This window comes from Ambystoma mexicanum, chromosome 3p, assembly GCF_040938575.1.
Source record: "Ambystoma mexicanum isolate Mex_15411 chromosome 3p, UKY_AmexF1_1, whole genome shotgun sequence".
NCBI lineage: Eukaryota > Metazoa > Chordata > Amphibia > Caudata > Ambystomatidae > Ambystoma > Ambystoma mexicanum.
The window spans coordinates 1,210,549,204-1,210,573,910 of record NC_090925.1 but is presented as its reverse complement, the minus strand read 5'-3'; the positions used below and the strand labels follow the sequence as shown (position 1 = coordinate 1,210,573,910).

General features: G+C 43.3%; 1 protein-coding gene across 2 annotated transcripts in view; it reads right to left on the bottom strand.

The window, feature by feature from the left end:
• LOC138581368 (formin-J-like) overlaps positions 1-21,728 on the bottom strand; it is a 1,098,959-nt gene extending 1,077,231 nt beyond the window's left edge. For both annotated transcript variants that reach the window (XM_069652650.1, XM_069652651.1), the window contains exon 1: positions 20,559-21,728. In XM_069652650.1, the coding sequence (XP_069508751.1) occupies positions 20,559-20,630 (72 nt within the window). In that variant the 5' untranslated portion in view covers positions 20,631-21,728. The remainder of the gene's footprint in view (positions 1-20,558) is intronic.
• Positions 21,729-24,707: the final 2,979 nt, after the last annotated feature.

Here is a 24,707-nt window from a genome sequence, read left to right as displayed (position 1 = left end):
TTTTAAACCTTGCAACTGTCAGTCTTGAACGTTATGCACTCAGAGGTCATTTATTGCCTTTTGCTGAATTGCATTCTGGTATTTATAGTCTCCCAGTCAGTAAAGGGCACATGTGGGTGGACAGTATAACTTTTCTTCAAAGTGTGGACACAACCTCTTGGTTTTTTTGAGGTTGGCAAGCTTGCTCAAGTATGTGCAGACACTTACTCACAAGACCACAAGCACTTGTTCCGTATTGGTATTTAGTTTTCCATTGAATATTTCACTACAGATTGCTGGGTTTAAAGGGTGAGCACTTTTTATACTTTGCCAGCATATTTATTGGAACATTTCCTCTCTCAGGTTATTTTTCTGGTGTTTATTACTTTTATTAAAAGTCCAATGCTATTTTGTTGCGAACACTTTCATCTAAGGAGTAGGTCTATTGAACTACATTTGTATATTTCACTTTTAGATATATGTTCACTTACTGTGCATATATTCATTGGTGCCAGCTTTTGATTTTCGCTATGGGGGCAAAGGTACCCGGGCATATGTTATTTTTGCAGCTGGTCACTTTTTGGACTTGTGTGTGCTGCTTAAATGTGCTTAGTTGGGGTTGTGCGATGTATGACTACAGTCACAAAGAGACCGGCCATAAAACAAGGGGCTTGTAGCACACTGCTTAACCAAAGTGTGTGATCATCGGAAAATAATGTAATCGCACAGGGCATTAACTAAAAACATTGCGAGTTCTCAAGGCCTACAATCTTTTATTCATAATAAAATAAATAGATGTTTTTAAAGCTGCAGTGACATCAAGGGTGAAAAAGCACTGGTGACACAGGTCTCCTATCTATGCAGAAACCAGGACTGACTCTGCTTAGCGTAAAAGTGAGGAAATGGCCAGCCCCCTCTAGCCATAGTACCTAATGAGTGAAGCAACATTACAAGACCACTTAGAGCAACAAGGCCTGAGGGTGCTGGCCCCTTCCTCACTTTGAAGCTAAGCAGTACTGTGCGTATATTCATAGGTGGCAGCTTTTGATTTTCGCTATGTGTGCAGAAAGTACCTGGGCATATGTTATTCTTGCAGCCGGTCATTCTTTTTCCAGTTTCCGTGCTGCTTAAATGTGGTTATTTGGGGTCATGCGATGGATCACAAAAGTCACCGGCCATAAAACAAGGGGCTTTGAGCATTGGACAGGACATTTCGGCTTAGTCGAGAATTTTAAGGATGAACGGTATGACCGTTTTGTCGCAGGTCCGGTTTGATCATGCCCAGTTAGACTGAGCCAGTTGGGCGCAGGGACCTTTCGGTACAAGGATGTTTTGGCTCAAGGGTTTGCAACTGGCATGAACCTGCACGCCTTTGCATTTTTTATTATGGATTAAACATGAAAACCATTTATTTACTGCCACATTATAAAACAGGATGGGACATATATTACACTGTCATTGCAGAATTTAACACGTATTAAACATGAAACACATTTATTTACTGCAACATTATAAAACAGAATGGAACATGTATTACACCATCTCTGGGCAACATTATAAAACTGAAAAAACGAAATAAAAACACATATGTGCTGAACGCTGCTTTCAAGAACACTGGCCTACAGGAGTTTGAGGCACAGCACTTAAACATTGTGCTACAATGATTTTATTGTTTGGATTTTCACAAGTTTCATATTTAGCCTTTTACAATTGGACATATTAAATTGTAGGCTAAGTATAAAAAGTATGCACCATGAAGCACTAAGCCATTGTGGCGTAGTGGTTGATTGCTGGTCCTTGAACACTGACAGACCAGGGTACAATACTTTTTTAAAATTTAGAACAGTATATTTTGGTAAAAACTCTATATTCTGGACTGCGTAGTCTTAACAGGCATGCCTTTGATCGATGTGGCCTCCTTCATGGAAACGTTCACCCAATCACTATATGATTTTAAGAAGGTCTTTTGAGCTGAACTATCAATGGGTTAATAATAGTTGCGCGTCTTCCATTGCACGTGAGCCAGCGCAAACAAGACTTTTGTTGCAGCTCTAGGAATGGGGTTGCCGCACAGTCCCGTTATTCACTTAATATATTGAGCTAATTTTAGACTTTGAAAACGGCAGGGGCAAGTAGACACCACTCCTCTCCAGCCCCTTATTCTCACTTTCCCCAGTTGAAAAATAATATTTAACTTTTTTCCCCTCCTCTGATTGTACACTACGTACCTCCTCCTTAAACAACTACAGATCCCCTACTGCCATTCAAGCCAAACAAATAGAGGTGCAGGGGAAATCATGAATATAGCCAAGTTAGATGTCTTGTATATATTGTTATATGCCCCACGTCCCTTGTTATTTGGAAGATGATCATTCAGATTTCCTTTTTACTTTGCATGTTGGGACTTGTAGTACAGGACACTTGATGGACAAAACAAAACTACAAGTCACAATATGAAACAACAAAAAAACAAAAACTGGATGGGCATCTTCCAAATTACATGCAGACATGCACACACACACACACACACACATACACACACACACACACACACACACACACACACACACTCTCTCTAACACTGAAAACTCACACTCAACGTGTCACAATGCTCACATACACACACGGGTGCGCACACACTGACACTCGCCTTCACGGAACAAATGCACACTTCACGCACAATCCCTCCAACACACCTTCACACCATGTATACACACACACGCTCACATCAAACACAAATACATTGCATGCACACCTTCTCAGATGACATGCACACCCTCACACCACACGTTCCCCCTTACACTGCACATATATTCAAAACGAGAACTACACTATATCTGGGCAACATTATAAAACAGAAATATTGAAATAAAAAAAAAATCGCATTTATGCTGAATGCTGCCATTGGAGAACCCTGGCTTGTAGGAGTTTGAGATGCAGCACTTAACCATTATGCTACAATGATGCTATTGTTTGGAATTTCACAAGTTTCATACCTAGCCTCTTATCATTGAACATATTAAATTATGGGGTAAGTATGATATGCATGCTCCATGAAGCACCAAGCCATTGTGGTCTAGTGGTTAAATGCTGGACTTTGAACTCTGTAAGACCAGTGTGCAAGGCTGTATGTTTAAAAAAATATATATATAATTTTATTTAATTAAAAGAAAAGCAATGCAACTGGAAGGTGGTGAGGTTTGTTGAAGTGCAGTCCTGTGATCTTATTTGGCATGATGCCGTTTAGACGTGGCTGCAATGAGAGCCACGTCCAAACAGCCCCCCGTGCCAAAATAACAGCACCGGAATGGCTATGACGCCAAAAAGGGAATGCCAAAATGGACACTGCAGCAGAATGACCAGACCAAATCTGCCCATGCCAAAATCACAGTGCTGAAAAGGGGTGTACCACTTGGAGCACGCTGCTTAACCAAAGTGTGTAGTCCATGGCAAATCATTGTATCTCCTTGAGCATTGAGTTCTCAAAGCCTGCAAACCGAAGCCCATGGCTAGTGGTCTGGTAGCATTTAAAAATGGACAATGGAATAATACAACCCTTGAAATTCAAGGAAAATCTTTAGTTGCAGGGACGTTAAGGTGAGAACTTAATGCAACAACAGAACAAAACCCCTGAAATTCAGCTAAAGCCACCTTAACTTCACACCCCCTGTTGCGCAGCCTATGACCACAATGAGGGCATCACAGATCACATCACTGATGACATCACTAATTACATGTTGTATGAGAACACTGATGACATTACAAATCACATCACTAATGCCATCAATGGTGACAACACCAATTACATTGTATATAACTGATTACATCAATAATGGAAATAGACATAACATCATTTATAAGTTAGCTTGTAAAAACGATTACCTTAATAACAATTTAGGCCATGGACTTGGCCGTGACAAAGTCTGGGGGTCACTTAGCAGCACCAAAGGCCATAGCTAGTTGTAGGTAAGTTAGTGTTAAAAGCGACCAGTTTGCATCACTGTTTTAAAAGGTATCCGTAGAAAATGTTTTAAAAAAACAACGTATGGTATAATTTTATGAATTTTGGTTTCACTAAAATTTTGTTCAGCCCAAAATGTCGAACAATTCTCCTGTAGGGCCCCATTATAGCAAACAGGGGGAGCGGGATTACAGGGCTGTCCCTTGCTCCCTTGTTAGCTATAATAGAGGGTTTGCAGGGGTTTCCAGCACAGGGAAAATTGCCTCTCGCCAGGTGAAAATCTGCCCTAGGCAACTGGCCATCCGCACCAAATCACCACTAGCTACCTCCTTGCCCCCCACTCCTCCTACAATACGACCCATCCCCCAATTTGACTTTCGCCCTTTATCGGAACCCAAAGTCACTAACATAATTAAAGGCCTCAAACCCTCCCGATGCAAATGAGATGCCTGTCCGGCACCTATCATTAAAGACTGCGCTGAGACGCTTACACCCATCATCGCTTCTATCATCAACTCCTCCTTCACAACAAATACTGAGCCAACTGTCCTGAAAGAAGCCTGGATCCTCCCGCTTCTATAAAATAACCTCCCTTGACCCCTTCATCCCCACTAACTACTGCCCCATCACCAATGTACCCTTCATCCTTAAAATTCTCGACCAAGCAGCACATATCCAAGTCCAACAACACCTCGAGACAACCACATCTTGGGCATCCCTAAAAAACAGGTAGATGATATCAAAGACTCAGGCAAACTTGCACTACTCATGCTGGATCTATCAGCAGCATTCAACCTTGTCGACCACCAAACACTATGCAACCACCTCACCACAATAGCTAACTTCCCCTGAGCAGCAACATCAGATCCTTTCGAGCAGACAGATCCTCCTTTGTCTTTATGGACGACCATGCTGCCCCACCATGCTGAAGGGGCTGCGGGGGGCGGGGGGTTCTGGGATCCCTGCCTCCTACTGAGCCTAATCTCGAGGAAGAAACACTGACTGGCATAATTACAAGTGAAGTGGTGCGTGACTCGCTGGCTTTGCTGCACTGCAAATTGGCGTCTAGTACACCAATCCTACAGCATTCAGTGGTGCGGCAAAACCTTTAGTATTCCCAGTTATTGGCAGGACGGAGGGTACAGAGTCTGCAAGCAGTCCTGGATTTTGCTGTGACTTCGCAGCGGACACTGACTGAGCGGAAAAATCTGGACATTGCTGAACTGAAAAGGGTAATTGCCTCCCTAAAAAAAGACGAAAAGGAAGAGGTGGAGATTCGACTCACCCGAACTATCGGATAATGGCCAAGAATTGGAGGGCATTGTGGGGTGGAGCAGGAGAGAGCAAACCCTGGGACAGCAAAGAGCCCTAAAGAAAAATACTATGGGGAGGGTGTAATGGGTGAGGCGGTCCATAAGTCACAGGAGAAAGTGGGAAAACTGTGCAACTCTCAAAAAGATCAAGCACTTGTACAAAAGAGGAGCATGAGACACTCCTCGACACCCTCACAATATTCCCAGTCCTCAGACGAATCGAATAGGGGTGTGATCTTTGACTACATGACACAGAGAGTGAAAGCCGATCTTTCCGTCGGAGCGATGGCCTCCTTGTGGAACAATATAATTGTGGCACTGGCAATCTTCTGCACCCTTCACCAAACTCTACGAAGAAGTCAAAGATACGTTACGGGATCAATCAACTCTACTGGAAATGGATCTCTCCAAAATGATTTCTTTTTTGTCCTTTACATCCACAATTCAATCAAGATTGGACAAGGAGGCGGAAGTGTCGGCACAATGGCAAGGTAGACTATGTGATATGGCCAGAGGAGAGATAACAGACAAAGGCTTGATGATGGAAGCATTACTATCAGACTGCAAATGGATAGGATATGATATGATATGATATGGCATTTATAACGCGCCTATGCACACGTGTTTCAAGGCGCGACGAGGCAAGGGAGGACAAACAACGATCCTACTAGGCCAGGTGTCATTCAGATCGAGCAAGTTCGTGGTCAGGGACAGTGCAGTACATAGGACTAGATAATAACAATAAGTAAAGTAACGGCCAGCATGTGGCAAGTGCATGGGTAAGTGCAGACAGCAGGTCTCAAGGGCTGGTAGGGGGACTGTAGGGATACAGAAATAGTCCCCAAGTGCAGGGGTTGCCAGGCGGGCAGTGCAGATGTGTGATGCTGGCGGGGGAGGGACCTGGGCCTGAGTCCAGGTGGCCAGTGCAGTTCAGGTTACAACCAGGAGGTCAGCAGAGGAGAGGAGGAGAAAAAGCAGAAGCAAAAAGAAAGGTTTTGAGGCGCTTCTGGAACCGGAGACAGTTCTCTTCAAGTTTAAGGAGGCAGGGAAGCTGTTCCAGAGGGAGGCACCAGCCGAGAAAAGAGATCTACCACCAACTCGGTGCTTGGAGAAGCGACTGGCCCTGAGGGAGTTGGAGGCAGATGAGCGAAGATCTCGAGAATGAAGATATTTAGGAAAAGAGAGTTGGAGGTATTGAGGTCCTAGGCCCCAGAAGGCCTTGTGGATGATGCAGAGGGTTTTGACCTAACTGAATCCTCGCAGCCACTGGGAAAAAGTGCAGAGATTTCAGTCCTGGAGAGATACAATCCCTGGGCTTGAGGCCAAGGACAAGTCTTGCAGTCCTGTTCCGGATGAGTTGCAAAGGGCGAAGAGTAGAGGCAGGAAGATTTAGAAAGAGGTTGTTGCAGTAATCCAGCCTTGCGAGTACCAGGGCTCTGGAGACAGTGAGCTTCTAGGAGAAGGAGAGAAAAGGAAGAATACCTCTGAAGAGGTGCAGTTGGTAGTGTGACTTCTTAAGAGATATGAGGAGAGAAGGAGAGTGTGGGGTTGAAGATGACCCCAAGGTTTTTAGCCTTGCAGGTGAGAGCGGTTTTGAGAAAACAAGGATACGTTGGGTGATGAGGGATTAAAAACGAGACTGGTTATCAGTCTGATGAAGCGTATCCAGGGCGAAACCTCAAAGAAAGTGGCTGGGATTGAAGTATGCCACCCAACTCAAGGATATGCTGATGTGCCAGGGAAAGTGCAACACAAGGATTCTACAGAGATAGACCCATTGGGGAATCTCCAGTCTGGGCAAAATATCTTGTCTACTCATCGAGGTCCAATTTAACCCTAGAGGCTGAGGGGCAGGACACAGAGACTGGAGATGAGCAGGTCTTCAAAGGCTCCAGCGTTGATGGGGGGAAGGGTCAGCCTGGGCTGTTAGATTCCTGTCTCAAAACCTTTAACAGATTTAATAATAAGGAAAGCCGAAGGCAGGAGAAAGCTCAGTTGAAAGTCCTGCAACATGTTGAACAGGAAAAAAAATTAAAAAAGCACAATTGGGTCCGAAAGTTAAATCTAATGGCTCAAGAGCCTTCATACGAAATCTAACCACACCACAGATATTAAGCAAAGGGAAGATAACACTAAGGATCCCCCAAAATACCCAGCTAACAAAACGAAATTGCACAGGAAATGCTTCCAGAGACAAAGTCAGAGCGGGGCAAAAGGATCCAGAAACATCTATGGAACACATGGAGAGAGAACATAACTTGACCAACCTCCTGGAATCTGTATCAGTAGAGGCGGGTGCACAACATTGATGGAGGGATCAATGTCAGTCTGTATAGCCCCTGAATTGGAAGCCCTAGGGTACTCTTTTCAGACTTTGGAATAAAAACAGGAGACAATGAATGGCCCAGGTTATATCTCAGGTAAAATTGAGGAACAGAAGGCTGAGCTAAGGACGAACCATTCGAGAAAAAATGAATTGATGGAGAAACGACGTAACCAGCAGGAAGGCACTACAATCGGCCCGAAAAGACTTCTTCATACAAATGACAACTTGATACTCAACAGAAGAAATGTGATAAAAACTGATCCACCATTCACCCAAACTTGGATATATAAACTCAGAGGACTTTTGGGTGGATTGGGTCATTTTACACTTAAAATCAGAACTAGTAAAAACTGCTCTATTGGAGGCGGCAGATGATTTTTTGCCACTGGGTTTTGAAATTAGGGAGGATGCTACAAGGTATATGATAGGTTATTTATAACATGCTTAATACCCAGAGGTTTCTAAGCGCAGACCTGGAGATCGAATCTGCGGTCCTCCGTGTCGTCTCGCTTCCAAGGCGAGCACGTTGCCCCTGAGCTATCCTCCCGAGAAGTTTAATTCCATTGAACTGGTTCAACAGCCTCAAGTGGAACAAACGAGCATGGGAGTAGTGCCCTAGGGGCCAAGTAAACCTCTGTCCTATGAGAGTTGTGATGGACTGCTCCAATTCCCAAATGGAAGTTATAAAGGTCCAAAAAAAGGAAAGGGCAGAATCCACTGAGAGTCAAAATTGGTCATGGTTGGTGAGTGCCTTGGCTGCTTCCTCTAAGATCTAATGCCAAACTACAGATATAATAAACCATCTAGGCTCCTGTAATACCCAGGGTTTTGCCTATATACATAACAATGACGATCACAGCTTGGGGCCATATGACATACTATATGTCTCCAGGAGACGTGGATAAGATCAAACCTCACATGTGAGGGATACACGTGTTACTTTAACCCAGCTAAGAAAGGTGCAACAGGGCACCCTTACTCCGGTCTATTGATTTTGGTCAAAGTGGGGCTAGGCCTGTCTGTGAAGGCAGTGCAACACCCCAACTATTAAATACAGATGTTGACAGTGGAGATGGAGAGAAAAGAACCAATCACAATATTTAACCTACTGGGTCGGGTGACAAACCCTTGTTTGGTGTAGGCGCTGGCAGTTGGTGGTTGTCCAATTTCTGTGAGACTCTTGGTACTTGTTGAAAATTATTGACACATCAGTCTTGAGTCATTATTGTTCATGCTAGTTTAATGTACTGAGAGAGTATTACAAGTCTGGCACCTTGTGCCGTGTGTGGTGAAACAAAAAAGCCGACGCGCGTTTAGACCGTAGTCTTTATCATGGCTGTGATAGGCGAGGTATTGGAGTGATAAATGTTCAAGGAATTAGGAGGCGCAGTAGTATTGTTCGAATTTACAACATTTGTGGTAGCAACATAGTCAAGTTGGTAAAGCCATGGTTTTTCACAGAGATACATTGGTAATAGAAGATTGTTATCAAGTTGATCAACATGATTTGCATATCAGAACATGTGGTGGGGGTGAGTTGTGGTGGTTGCAGTACACAGAATTAAATATCATAAGTAACCATGAATAATACACAGTAAAGGTCATTTGTTAGACATATGTTGAGTGAGGTATGAGAGACACAGTACCAAGGAAGGAAGGAGGGAGAGAAAAGTATATGAGATGTAAGTACAGGGTTGGGATGCATGGGGTCAGACGAAAGGGAGCATAGATGTGGCCTGGTTGCTAGTGCTTACCAGAAAGATGGGTGAGTAGGCTCGTGATGGAGCAGGATGGCAGGCCACCCTGAGTAGGGTACTTGCTGGAAGCTGGTTAGCTCATCTGCAATAAAGATGTTTGTGGGGGTTTAGATGGTTGCACGTTCCTAGAAGGGGTGAAATTAGTCAGGGGGGAACCGGTGGAGATGGTGGCTAGTTAGCCAAGGTGGCTCAGAAGGCTGATGGAGTGGGAGTGGGGTTGAGCCCGGGGGATGCAGAGGTGATTAGACCACTTAGAACCGGGACTGCGTGCTGAGATAGGCTGGCTCCCGCATGTGCGGAGAGAGTGGGTGGCCATGATGGTTGGGCCACAGGACTGGGGCAGATCAGGTTGGCTCGTGTCATGCTGGAAGAGGGGGTGGAGTACTAGATAACGCTTGTTCCTAATGGTGGGCAAGGTCCCATGGTCGGGCCAGTGTATACCGTGGTACCCCAACCAGCCTGAGGGACACTTATGGGTTGTTGGAGTCCCGTGGGTGATGGTGGGGGTGACGAGTGTCAGCTGGTGGATTAATGTGAGTTGGGAGGGGGACTGTGGACAAGCGGGTGCATGCGGTCATGGCGGCCATTTTGCTGATGAGCGTGTGGTGCTGGGAGGCAGCATGAGAGGGTGAGTGGTAGTATGTGGGTTGAGCCCATGTGGGTTGGGAAGTGAGGAAGATACATGGAGCGGTGCAGGATCTGTCTGAGTGCTCAGAATGGGAGAGGGGGGGAGAGGGAGAACATCCGGCGTTCCAGTGTGCTGGCGGAGGGGCTGGGGCTGGCGGGGACTAGAGCTAAAGGTCTTACCTCTGTCTGGGTTGATTCAGTCCGATCCGAGTGGTTCCAGCCAGGAAGTGAGTGCTCCCGTAGGGGATATAGCACTTGCCTCCTGATTGGAGGATCGGAGCTCACTGCTGATTGGTGGGCGGTGTGTTGTGACAAGCACGAGAGTTGATGCCCCGATTGGCTGAAGATGAGAATGATGACATGAGAGGCGTGTCAGCCTCGGGGTGAAGTGCGATGGTAATTAATTGCAATTAGGGGCACTTGGTGGTGGAGTTAGGCCAGCCGGGATGAAGCGTGCGGGGAAGCCGGTCCTGTTGAGACATGAAGGCAGACACGTCATGAGCAGTTGGTTGCTGTGAGCATAGGTAGAGTGAGGACGGTTGACACTGAGAATGGTGGCCCATTTGGGCTTGATGCAAGTGGTGGTGTTTGTGCTGGGGTGGTTTGGGAAAACCACTCCACCTGTAGTATCCTAGGGTGATCGTATAAGAGAGCAAGAGGTGGTTGCTGGTACGGTGTGGTGATAAATCATAAGCGGTTTAATGAAGGCACACATGGCACTGAGGGGAGGAAAGGAGGGCCTGTATGTTGTTCAAAAAGGGGGGGGCCCAATCATGATGTAGATGGCCCCCACGGTCAAAGGAGGGTGGCCATACGGTGACAGCCTATGTGTGAAAATGTGTATATGTGGAAGGCAATGAGCCTGATCCAAGTGGTGGTGGATAGTCTGGGGTATACCAAAGAGCCACCTTGGTGAGGGCGCTCATGTTCAGTTCAGTTCATGTCTTTGAGGAAATTAGAGCTCACCCCAGAATTGGGTCCCAAAGGTAGAGAAAGAGAGAAGGCTAGCGTTGCCTGAGGGGTGGGATGGATCCCGGGTGGAATGACGCAGTTGGGAATGAGTTAATCATAAGAACACATGGAAATCATGATCACTATAAGAGTCCAGGGTGGAGTTCCCTGTCTCCTCCTCTGGCGTCTGCAGGTATTGTTTCTAGTCCCACGAAGGAGATGTCATCGTTGTTGTCCCACTGGTGTTTTTCTTGCCAGTGTATTGCCAGTGGGTATTTGGAATCTTGAGAGTGGAGAGAACTCAGGTGTTCCCGAATTCTGATTCTGAGCTCCCTTTTGGTACTCCTGATGTACTTGCGATCACAAACACATATTGTGGCATAGACGACAAATTTGGATTTGCATTTGATATATTGTTTAATGTCGTGGGTCTTGACGTCGCTGAAGGTCAGTGCCTTGGTGTATTTAGCATGTTTATACATGGAACACATTCTGCATTTAAAGAAGCCCACAGGTTTGGAGCTTGTGAATCAGTTGCCCGTTGCTCTAGGTGCTGGAGCCATGAATAAAGGGCTTAAGATCGTCTTAAGAGTTTTAGCCTTGGTGTAGGTCAGACATGGTTTGTCTGGTAACCATTTCTTGATGTCCTCGTCTATCGTCAAAATGTGCCAATGCCTTTTTAGTATTGTCTGTATTTGTTGAGTGTTGCTGCAGTATTGGTTGATGTACCGTATTTTGTCATTATCCTTGGTCATCCCTCTGGTGGGTTCTTTGGGTGTAAGCAGAGTTGTCCGTTCCCTTTTGTTAGCCATATCTCTTGCTGTGTCGACAGCATGCTGTGGATAGCCTCTCTCAGAGAATCATCTTGTAAGAGTTGAGCACTCCCTTCCGTAGTGTTCCTGCGTGCTGCAGTTCCGTTTTGCTCGTAGGAATTCCCCTTCGGGAATGCTATTTATTACACATTTTTTGTGACAGCTTGTTGCATGGAGTACAGAGTGGCCAACTCTGCCCCTACTGGCCTGACTGTGATATTGAGAAAATCAATTAATGTACTGCTTGATGTTCCAGTTAGTTCAAGACTAAATTGGTTGTCATTGAGGTATTCTTGGAACGATCCTAGTTGTTCCGATGTTCCAGACCAGATCATCAAGACGTTGTCTATGTAGCGGCACCATTTGTAGACAAATTTGTTGAAGTCCGCGTTCACGAATGCATGCACCTGCTCAAAATGGTGTATGAACAGGTTGGCCTTGGATGATGCGTATGTGGCCCCCATGGCTATGCCTTTGGTTTGTTTGAAATATTGATGATTAAACAAGAAGATTGTGTTGGTGAAAGAGAATTCGAAAAATTCTTTTGTAAGTTCTAGGTGGGAGCGAAAGGATGCAGAAGCCTTAGCAAAGGCAAAGTCAATTTCTTTTAATGCCAGTCTGTGGTAAATGGCCGTATGTAGGGCTTTGACATCAAGAGTCACAAGGATATACTCGTCATGCCTTGTAGTACTAGTAGTGTATGCATGGTTTCTCGCAGAAATGTTGGTATTTTAAGTACCTCTGGTGCCAGTAAATTGTTGATGTATTTGTTCATCATTTCCGTTATCCATCCAATCCCACTCAGGATGGGACGTCCTTCAGGGATCAAGATGAACTCTTTGTGGACTTTTGGAAGGAAATAGATTGTGGGCATGCTGGGCTGTCTTGGTTGGAGGTATTTAAGTTCCTCGTCTGTCAGAAGGCCACAACGGTGCCATTTGGTCAGCAAAGTATTGGCTGCAAATGTTATCTCATCCGTGGGGTTGTTGGTCAAGGTTTCATAGCAGCCAGGGGTTGTCAGGTGCGTCAGGGCCATTGTTATGTAGTCTGTTCTGTCCATAATGATCACATTGCCCCCTTTGTCAGCCTCTTTGATGATTTTGGGGTTTTCTTGTAGAACCTTGAGTGCATGTCTTTCGTGTTTGGTAATGTTGTCTGACGTCCTAGTGCGTTTGATTTTCATCTGATCTTCCAGAATCTGTAGGTCTCTTGTAACTGCTTGGGTGAAAATCTCAATGGCATTCTCCCCTTGTAGGTTTGGTGTACCAATGTATCTCTGTGACAAACCATGGCTTTATCAACTTGACTACGTTGCTACCACAAATGTTGTAAATCCGAACAATACCACTGCACCGCCTAATTCCTTGCACATTTATCACTCCAACACCTCACCTATCACAGCCTTGATAAAGACTACGGTCGAAATGCGCGTCGGCTTTTTTGTTTCACCACACACGGCACAAGGTGCCAGACTTGTAATACTCTCTCAGTACATTAAACTAGCATGTACAAAAATAACTCAAGACTGATGTGTCAATAATTTTCAACAAGCAGCAAGAGTCTTACAGAAATTGGACAACCACCGACAGCCAGCGCCTGCACCAAACAAGGGTTTGTCACCCCACGCAGTACCTAACCTCTTGGGAACCCTGGAGTTTTGGTTCCTAGACAAACCATGTGCCCATGCTGCAGGCAATACCCAAACCATAGACTGAACCTGTGCGCAAGGGACCGGCTGTCCTGACACAAAACTCCAAACTCCTTGAACCTACAATATTTAAACTATATTGTAATCCAGTGAGGTGTGGGACATGCCCATTCATAGACAAGGTGATGAGGATGGGGATGAAACATACACCAGAACAAATAATTCTCACATCATTTGCGGGAATTCGAATATTAAAGTCCTAGATGCCTTGGGGTCCATATGACGGTTCCATGTCATTTCATCGACACTTGTTTTTATGACGGGTGTTTTGCCTCAGACGTTTTACAGAAAAAACATTTTGAATGTTTTATTTGATTATTTTTGGGGTGTCAATGAAAGGACGCCATACCCCTATAACCAGCTTGGACCTACAAAGGAGAGCCCACTTATAGATGAGTGAGGTTGCGGACAGGAATCTACGGATGTTAAATGGGCAGACCTGGGGGATATTCCGGGGAGACCTACATCGGGGAGGGGTGACCAAAAGGCCATCTTGGATTATTGTTTATTACTCCAAATGTGTGACAACGGGTGGAATCATTTAAGGTGGTCAAGATGAGCTCTAATGACCACAATCTATTGCAAATAAGTAATTTGAAAAGAATAGTCCCTAAGCCACTGAAGATAAAGGGGGCAATTCAGGTATCCAAGGGAAGAAATTGATTGAGGATAAATCCCCAAAATGTCCCAGGGATTATTGGAAATATTAATCAGAATTTGGAATTGGGCTTGAATGGTTTTCAATATGTTGGGATTCTGATAGATTTCGAGCAAATTAAATCAAACTATGAAAGTCGGGATTTTAAACCCATACAGAAATATAATTTGGAGGTGGTGGCAGCAAGGAAAGCTTTGAGGGCAGACCTGAGGCCTTTGAAAAGGGAAGGAAGGGAAGTCAACAGAGAAAACATCATCAAACGCAAACAGAAAGACAAGAATTGGTTGAAGACGTTGAGGGCCCTGAGAGACCAACATGATGTGGAAATAATGTTAAACGAAATATGTAAAAGCAACACTCGCAATTTGTGGGAACTGCTAAATAATAATGGAAACTATCAATAGGCAGTAATGACCAATCAGGTCATGGAAGGGGCATGAATTGCCCACTATTCTGCTCTATTCACGAGGCTGAAGCCCGAGAGCAAGGCGGGAGGCTCGAGGGGCAGGGATAAATGGGCTTTACACTAGGATAGGGAGGACATAGTACTTATGATTAAAATGTTGAATTCCTCCCAAGCCCCCCGCCTTGACGGACTTACTAATTGTATTCTGAAAGAGGCACCAGAACTCTGGGCAGAATTTGTGGATTTGTTGTTTGAGCAATAGTGAGGTTAAAACATGTGCCGGCATCGTGGAAAGCGGCACTGATCATCCTGATTTACAAGAAGGGCTATCGGGAGGATCCTGGGAATTATCACACTATTGCCCTCCTTGACACATTGGGGAGGATCTTTGTTAAATTGCTCGTGGGAAAACTGCAAGCATGGGCCAAAGAGAGGGGGCGTATGGATCCCTGACAGACAGGCTTTGTGAAGGGAGTTGGGACCAATCTGAATATACTCTTGATAAGCTTACTCAAATTAAAAGCATTGAAGGATGAAACAAAGATCTATATGGCTTTTATAGATCTTTAACAGATGTTTGGTAGTGTAAGTAGAGAGAACCTGTGGGAGAAACTTAGGAGTTGGAAGTGCCCTCTGGACCTTCTAGAAGCGATAAGGCTTTATATTGATCAACTTTGGTAAGGATAAGTTTGGTGGCATAGGGGATATATACAAGAGAGAGACAGACATCGAGGGGGTTGAAACAGGGATGTCCCTTTGACCCTGTCTGTTCAGCCAATACTTATTAGATTTGAAAGAATTCCAGTTGTTGGTGGAAGCATTCCCTCCAAGAATTCAAGGAACATATGTACCGTGTATCCTGTATGTGGATGATTTGGTCATTATTGATCAGACCCCAATTGGGTTGCAGAGAGGTTTGATTCAATTTTGGGCTTACACAATAAAGAACAGCTTATGAATCAATGTCAGGAAATCTAAAATTCTAGTGGCTGGAGCCCTGCAGAAACAAAGAGTGAAAGGATATGAAATGGTAAGTAGGAAAGGATAGGGTTGACAAAGTCAACTCAATGAGGTATTTAGGAGTGTTCATAAATAGGAGTATTAGTGAGAAACCATGTTAGAACTATTAAGAGACGGGGTGGTGAAACAGAAGGCACAAGCCACGCCGCTGCACAAGAGATCTGGCAAATTCACAATAACACCCTTAATAATATGTTATAAACAGAAGATAATTCTGGTGTTGACTTGTGGTGCAGAAGCTGTTCTAAATTTCCCTTGGTGGACATGGGGCTTGATGAAAGGTTTATTTTGGAAAGGCATGTTGAAACTTCCACTGAGCCTGCCAATTGGCACGATAAGATATGAACTGGGTCTTCAATCAATGTGATCAGTGGTGTTGTGGAAGAGCTTACTATTATTCAGGGAATGTGTAATGTCAGACAGTCTTCCCCCTTCTGACATTGTAAGAGGAACAACTGTATCCAACAGTGAGGGGCTTTTGGAAGATTGCAAAGTAAGATGTGCGGGATGGTTAAAATGGTTGGGAGCTTCAACAGAGCTTTTAATATCTAATCCGGATAAGATCAAGTTTAAGCAGCTGTCGCAAGATTTGATTGATGCACAGGAGGCAAGGGCACATTATAGGCTGGCTTTAAACCTAACCCACGAAAGATCGATCAATGAGCTTCCTGTGTATCCCTCCAAATGTTCATCTCCTTATTACTGCAACACGTTTTTGAGGTTTTGCCTGAATGTGCTCTAAACAAAGGAAGTTTTGGGTTTTTTGTAAGCTCTTGAGGGAAGAGGAGGGATTCTCTAGATACAGTGAATCCCTTTATCAGCTGCCAGTTGAATGCAAAAAATTGTCAATAATACGAACTGAGTACTTGAATAATTGTTTCAAGGGTTGTAATATGCTGTCAGCAGAAGACTGATGGGGAATTATGTTATTATGTTAATAGGCTCCAATGTAAGCCTGACGCTGGCTGTTATGAAATTGATGGAGAAAATATTAGTTTGGGAATAGGTAAAAGTGAAGGGAGTTTTTAAATTTTAGGGATTGATACTTAAGGGGACGGTAGTGATCAAGTCTGTTTTATGATGTGGGATTTTAGATGAGGACAACTGTATATAAGGGAATGTGATAGAGTGGATTGATGTAGTGTTTTTGTATTATAAATGTTTACGCATCAAACATAAGATAATAAACAAAAAAACTAAAAAATATGTCAGTAGGGCCATACTTCAAGAGTGATACTTTTGTTTTAGTGGGCTTCGGTCAGCCGTAGTTCACAGGACAATTTTGATGAATGAAAAACAGGATGATCTAAAAAGAGATCTATCCAGTTTATCTTGATTTGTGGAAGACACTCAATTGTTGTTGTAGCGAAGAGAAGATTGAGATTGTTAACCCTAGTAATAAGTGCGTATGATGAGGTACTGCTCAACTTTAAAGCAGTTGGAAATGTAAAGGCATGCTTCCCTGATATTTTATTTGATGGGATCTCTAGGAGGGTTGAAGTACCGGAAAACAAGTTAGCTGGAATAGTTGATTTCTGTGGAGATGCTCGGGTTATCAATTGCCTCACTGGGGATCTGGGGGTGCTCTGCAAAACCTGATCTGCAGATGGTCTTCCCCTTTTGTAATGGCCTGGCAGGAGAAGAATTATGGTCTGGAGGGTTGCCCAGAACAATGCCAGAGGTTACGATTTATTCTAAACCTTCCAGCCATCACTTCTTTTGTTTTGCTTTAGTCACCCCATGTGAACTTGTATGCCTAGACATGGGTCCCATGCCTGCTGGGCCAAGAAGCGCAAGCTACTCCTCAATTATGAGGCCCAATCATATCGGGGTTGCTTGTGGTCTCGTGCACAAGGGATGTCATCAAGCAGTAGGGCTGGACTGCCCCTTTTGGGGTGGAACCATGTCTGATTTGCATCCGGTTTCTCCCCATTTGTAATGGCTAGCAGGTGAAGAACAATGATCTGGATGGTTGACCAGAGGAATGCCAGAGGTTAAGATTCATTCTAAACCTTCCAGTCATCACATCTTTTGTTTTGCTGAAGAGCAGGATGTGCATGTTTTTGGTATCTTATAGAGATCATGAAACCAAGTAGCAAATCTGTGAACAAGAGTTGTTGCTCTTAAAAAGAATTCAAATGAAACAATCTTGCTTTTGTAAATTGCTAAACTTCGTTATTATCAAATACATTTCCGGTATGATTTTGTAACTAAATATGTAAATTGTCAAACTTCATCATTATTATTTATTTTTGTATGAAGGAATCAATCAAAAATATATCTCTCTGACAAATCATCTACCTCCATTTTCTTGAACAAATGTATAATCTGCTTTTTCAGACAAGTCTTTTCTTTTTTGTTATTGCAACAGTTATGAATCCTTTTTCATTACTTGAATGTGATGCACTTCAGACTGCGTTGTGACATTCTGGTGTGTTCAAATGCTATACTTGGTGATTACTTCTTTCGAAGTGGAAGCGAAAAATTATCATTCTTTAAGTCACGCTTCTTTAATACTAATTTTGTTTAAGAGGATTTTCCAAATGTTTTAAAAATTGATTTATACCTTCTTAAAACATGCTTCTCTATGCAATGTAGCTCCGTTTTCAGTCTAGATTTTTCTAGAAACACATGGGCTACGGGTATTTTCCTTTTTTTCTCATGAAGTGATATTTTTTCTTAGTTTAGAAATAGTTTGATGTAATGTTTTCTTCTTTATGCACTGTGAGCATCTGAACATTATTTTGAAATATAATGAACCCGTTGAACGTCATATTACATTAGGCTGTATTTATTCAGACCCTGTAGATAACTGATACCTTATGAAAGAAGAGACAAGCACAGTAGGACGGTGATTTGCCTTGTTTGCAACACAGTTTTATGATACTTTATACAAATGTTAGTATATGTGGGGTCTGTAATTTGAATTTTGTGTTTTCTTTCATATGCATTTTTCAGAATACTTCTCGGAAGAAGAACATAACATGTTTGAAAAACATTGGAATGTCTCTTCTGTGCTCAATGGAATTTGTGTTTGGGAAAGAAAATATTATTAACATACACTGTGATAGATTATAGTTTATGAAATGTATTACAATACCAAGGCACCGCAGTGGTTTGCGCCAGGGCTTGCGTGTCGTTATGGACGGTTTCTTTGTCTGCAGTTCAAATACAACAAGAAAGCGATAATTTGCTTGTTAGTCCTTAGCTGGTCTGTCCATAATGGATACCATCAGAGGTAACAAAACTGCGCCAAGCCAGGGTCCAGGGAGAACCTCAACATTTCAATGCACTTCTTTTGGGTGCAGCTTTTCTGTCATAATTACATAAGTGCTTACAATCCAAGAAGACATATGATATTTAAGGAAATAAACGGTACTCACATCATTACATGTAAGTAGGCAGTCAAGAAAGGAGTAATCTGGGGCACACCTTTCAGCCCATCCACACTGCTGCCACTCTTTCCCCAACTGAACATGAAGAACCCGCAACACTGCTTCCCTAAGTGTCTTCCTCAACCTTCCACTCGTCATAATAGCAGCATGCATTCAGCATGTAATACACATTGCACCTGTTTCCTGCTAAAGCCCGAAATCTTGCTCTGTGAACAAATGGGTCTTGTGGACAGCTGGAAAGATAAAAGGTTGCAGTTCAGCAGAAGGTATTCATTCATCCATGTCTCTTGATGAAAATGGAGTAGCTGGCTGTTGAGGAGGGAGACCAAAAACAGAGTTTCATCTCACAACCCTAAAGGATGGCTTTCAAAAGAAGTTTTTTTCTTTACAATTAAGAAGTGGCTCGGCCATAAAGAGAGTCCAATGTATTGGAAAAAATGCAGAATATTTATCCTATTACCAAATGCGATAGGTATGCATTAACATTTTGGGTCTGCATGATTCAAAGTCATGGGGACCCGAACGTTATTTCCCATTTTGGAGTTCCAGAGGACTGCGTGCGGGTTTGTTATTACCGTATGTGGTGACACTTTTGCGTGGCAGTAATTACCACCACACATAAGCAGACATGAAATACGAGCTTCAGGTGTGAATGTCTGAATTTGATGGAGTGGTAACACAACCAGCATTCAAAAATATTAGATGTTATACCACTGTCACCAAACTCATAAACAGATCCATGTGGGAAAATCAGAAGGTTAAGGACAGAGGTCTGCAACCTGTGGCTCTTCAGACGTTTTGAACTGCGATTTCAATGTTCTCTCACCGTCGACTATGCTGGCTAGGGCTGTTGGGAGTTTTAGTCCAAAACATCTGAAGAGCCAATGGTTACAGAACCCAATGCTAGGCAAAAGATGCCAACTCTAAATTCAAGCTCCTTAATGGAGGAAGCATAGCAGACACCACTTTCTCCCCAAAATTGACAGTACATGAGGAGAAGTGTCGGCTCTCCTTCCTACTGCACCGCATACTAAGCAGGGCTTCTTCAAAGGTGTTCAATGGAATAGGACCGTGAAGGATCTGAGAAAGAGTGGGAAGAGCAGGAATGCCATGTCTGTCCCCAGCTCCTCTAGAAGGTGAGACAATGGCTTCCCTTGTTTCCCCCACGCATGCTCTCTAAGTTGATTAGCACAGATTTGTGGAGGCCTTTTTTGTTGAGCTAAGTGCTGAAAGTCTCTATGAATTCATGTAAGTCAACAAACAGCAATGTTTCCTGTTGGTTAATGCAAGCGCCAACAAAGAGCCAAAACTAAAAATGCACATGACCTTTATACTCTAGTTTGAGAGGTCTGCAGGCCTAGTCCTTGAGAGCTCCCAAATACACCAGGTTTTTAGGTTAACCACTTGCCATCTAAATACCTCCCATTTAGATTCACTGTATTCAAATGTATTTTGTGTGGATAGCCTGAACATATGGCTTCTTGAGGATTCTTGAGGATCAGATCTGGTGACCCTGCTGGAGTTCAAACAAGGTGGTCATTGAACGTCCAGGTATGTATGGCTCAACGACTGGCGTCTATTTTCACAAACAAAAAACAAGCTTGGTGGCAAAAGGTTATCTATAATTAAGAAAGTTCTGTCTTACCTGCCGTCCTCCTGATATGTCAGGTGAAGTGATTGGGCGGTCTCCGAATACGATTGACAAGTCACTCTCCATTCAGCTGTCAAGTTCTACAGGATGTTGGTGTCATGGTGCACAATCAAGTGAAAATACTTCCCTGCCAGAATCGAAAAATCTCAAATAATATACATATTGACTTTATCAGGCAAACGCTAAGTGGGAGAAAGAAGCCCTCAAGTGGTTGGAAAATGTCGCATCAACCTCTTTACAATAACAAGTAAAAACAACCCAAACACTAAATGGTGCTATTAGGGAAAGCACTTTCTGATGGCAATTAGAAAAAGCAGATGGGAAACTGTCAGATAATGGGAAGTCAGGCTCACACGATAATTCCAATGGAACAATATGATATCATGTCCCAGATAAGTACCTAGGAGCACTCCCTGCCCCTATATGCAATAGCTCGTGGAGCATCAAACTCTTCACACGGTAGAATGTTGAGGCCCAGGAAGAGGAGGCCGACGAGCTGTGCGACACCCCCTAGCATGAATACCACGCAGAGAGCTGAGCAAAAATCACATTTTCGAATAGTGAAACATCAAACTCTCCAAATCCCCCAAAAAAACAACGAAGTGGGGAATAATGATACAAGGAAATGATTGAAGAATATTATGGAAGCCCTCCCAACCCTATAACAAACACCTTCAACTGGTGCACTTGGACCAATCAGCTTCGCTATTGCCAATATCAAGTGCATGAAAAAAGTCCTTAAATAACCATACAAATGTTAATAACATAACACGGAACATGCAAGTCACTGGAATAATTTTAAAAACGGAGTTTATAATTTAACCGTATAACTAAAGCAGAGAACAGAAAAATGGTCAAAAGTAAAGAGTTACACGCGGTGGAAGTGCTATGATTCAAACTACCCTATGTAAAGAAATCATGGGCAGAAAGGAAGCCCTCCCCACTTATCCCAACTAACAGAAACTCATGAAACAACCTCACAAGATGAACACCAGTAAATAAACAACAGGAAATCCTTAACTGATGACAACTACCGCAAAACAATCCTCCTCCAAAGCGCCTTGGTTTATATCAGGGACAGTAAAAAATGTACTCATCAAAGAGGTCTCTCACAAAGAAAAGCACAACACACTCTGTTGTCACTCCAGCTCCATAACCGACAAAAAAGAATGCTGCAGTCGCCATGTCGCAGTGCTTCCGACATCACAAACCGGTCACGGGTGACGTCACAATGGAACAGGCGCAGGGAGCCGCTGGTTTAGGATCCCAGCAGAGGCGCAGATGGCGTCCTCGGCTTTCCAATCTAGTGATGGATTTTCACTCGCCTGCAAAAGGTTTGCTTTAGATCCAAGTTTTTGAGGACGTCACAAATGTAGAAACTGCAGCGGGGTGTCGCTTGCCTCCCTCAAAACGAAAAGCAAGAGTTATTTATGTTCAGTCTCGGCACTAGAGGGAGTTAGCTTGTTAAAATATTTTAAATTGGTTTCAGTCTACAAAATCAGTTTTGTTTTTTTTAAAAAAAGGAAAAAATAACGCTTAGTCATTGTCATCCAGTCTTATTTTTGACTTTCCAAAAACCCTGGTAAAAGATGTTATTGTCTGATAATTACTCTGCAATGGTGCGTCTTTCCGCTGGATTAGTTTGGAAACCCGCATCTACAACAAGCATTTGCAAAGCCAATATACCACACTTTGTGAACGTAGAGGGTATGTTTTTTTCTGTAAGCCTCTCACATGGCAATAAAGGCTATGGCCGCTATACCTCTACATTTGCAAATCCAGACCTATTGGCTGTGCTAATGTGTATCATTCTAGAGTAGCCTTTAACGGAATTTCCCTGTGCTTTCACTTAACAATGCCTGCCAGATGGCCAAGCTCAATGGTTGCTCTGCAGCCTTATTTCTATGTTGATTTTATATGACCCTGCCCACCCCAATCCTCCAAATACATACTTCAGAGCTCAGTCAGGTCTCATTTGTATACCAATGAAGTTTGATGTTTGTGTTTGTATTGGAAAATGCTGCTTTCTTCCTGTAAATCGTGTTATATTTTCAGAGAATGGATAATTAACGATTCAGTGGAGAGAGTTGAGCGCCTGAACAGTAGTTTGAGAATAAACCTGGTTCCTCTTATTTAGACATCTTTCAGAAATATGGCTCTACGTGCAACCAATTAGAGTAGGTTGGAATGTAATGCATGGCAGCCTGCAATGTATAAAAACCTACAAACAATTTATTTATTTATTTATTACGTGTATATAGCGTGCCTAACCCTGGGGCATCTGTGTGCTTGTTCTTAAGAATATGGTTACAGGTGTAAAAACAGTCTTAGGCATCATGAAATTGGTTACATCCAGTTACTTTCAAACTTGCTCATAAGGAGTTGCTTCAGGAGTAGGTTACATCCAGTTACTTTCAGCTTAGTCCTAATCTTGTACGTACTTGCACCTTGCGTGTGTGCTTAAGGAGTTGGTTGCATCAAGTTACTTTTAGCATAGGTTCATACGTTCAAGTTAATCTTAATCTGGTACATAAGAATTGGTTGCCTTCTGATACAATAAGACTAGATCAGACTTTGAGTTCATGGACTAGTGTGGTTGAGTGAGGTAGATCGTAGGATTAGTGGTTGTTTTTGAGGTCTTGTTTGAAAAGCCAGGTTTTGAGCTTTTTTCGGAAGGACCAGAGTGAAGGGTCAGTCCTGAGCTCTGGGGGCATGGCATTCCAGTAGTTGGCGGCCATAACCGGGAAGCTAGAGCCACCAGCTTTTTGTCTTTGGAATCTTTGGGTGGCAAGCTGACCGAGATATGGTAATCTTGTAGGTCTGCAATGTTCTTATTGCAGGCTAGTTGTGACATTGCTACTGACCTGTAATAAGATCACGACATCGCTATTGCAATTATAATCAGTTAGTACAGTTGAGTTGTGCAGACAAAATGCCGGCTGCTTGTGCTGGCAGAAAGTAACACTGAACTAAAGCCATGACTAGCTTTTCAGATAACTTTCTTCAAATAGCTTTCTGTGACACTCATTATGGTAGCACGCTTATTTTATTCATTGCTGAGTTTAACACAAGAGATCAAGAATCCATTTGCAGGCTAATCTTTCATTTAAACCGCAACATATTACAAGCTGCCTAATAGAGTTTTTATTAAGTAATACAAACATATTTTACATTTATTAAATGCATCAACTCCTGGATGTTCTCTTACATTACATTAAGCAAAATACCCCACCTTACTTTAAAAGGATAATGCAAGTCAGCCCTGTTGTCTGTGGTCTTACAAAGGAACTCAGCACTCTGCATTTAGTCATCAAACTGCTTGGTGACTACTAGCGATATCCTTGTAACATATGGCGGGGCGTACTTTATCATATGTAGCTTTCTCAATAATCAACATTCCCAACTTTATTTCTTAATTGGTTTAATTATTGGAAACTTAACCCCACAGAGACTCTTCCTCTCAATTTGCTGAAACATGAATTTGCTCATACTTGCTGCTGCAAAGTATTTTTACATTTTCTTTTTTCGGTTTGTGTTATTTTATTGAGCTTAACAACATAATTACACAGCAAATTATGCAGAACACTCAAGATAAAAAGCCATTTTTCTCAGAAAGTTAAAGAATAGAAGTGAAAAAAGAAAGCCCTATATGAACTTAATTGGAAAACAAATCTTCAAAACCACATTTCAACGTCAAATTAGAAAATAAGGAAGGCAGAGGAGGCTATATAAGTGTCACGCCTGCACACCCCAGGGTTCCCAATCCTCCCAGTCTCCCCAGTGCCCCTGTCACGCCTGCACACCTCAGGGTTCCCAGTATCCCCAGTGCCCCATCCGGTTCCTCTAATCCCACCAGTTCTTGTGCCGATTCCGGGACTCACTTGTGCCCTCCTCACTTTTCCATGTGCCATTGCGTGGATTCCAGCCTGCAGCTGCTCACTCGCTGCGACAACCACTTCAGTGGAAATTCCTGTGGCGATTGAGAGACCGGCTTCATGCCGCACTTCCGCATACCATGACCAGAGCTCCTCGCTCACGTGATGTGGCCACGATCCACGTGACCAAAAAGACACGCACACATGATGCCCCTGCGTGTCACGTGATCGGAACTTGCGGATCACGTGTCCGAGAAGGAAACGAAGC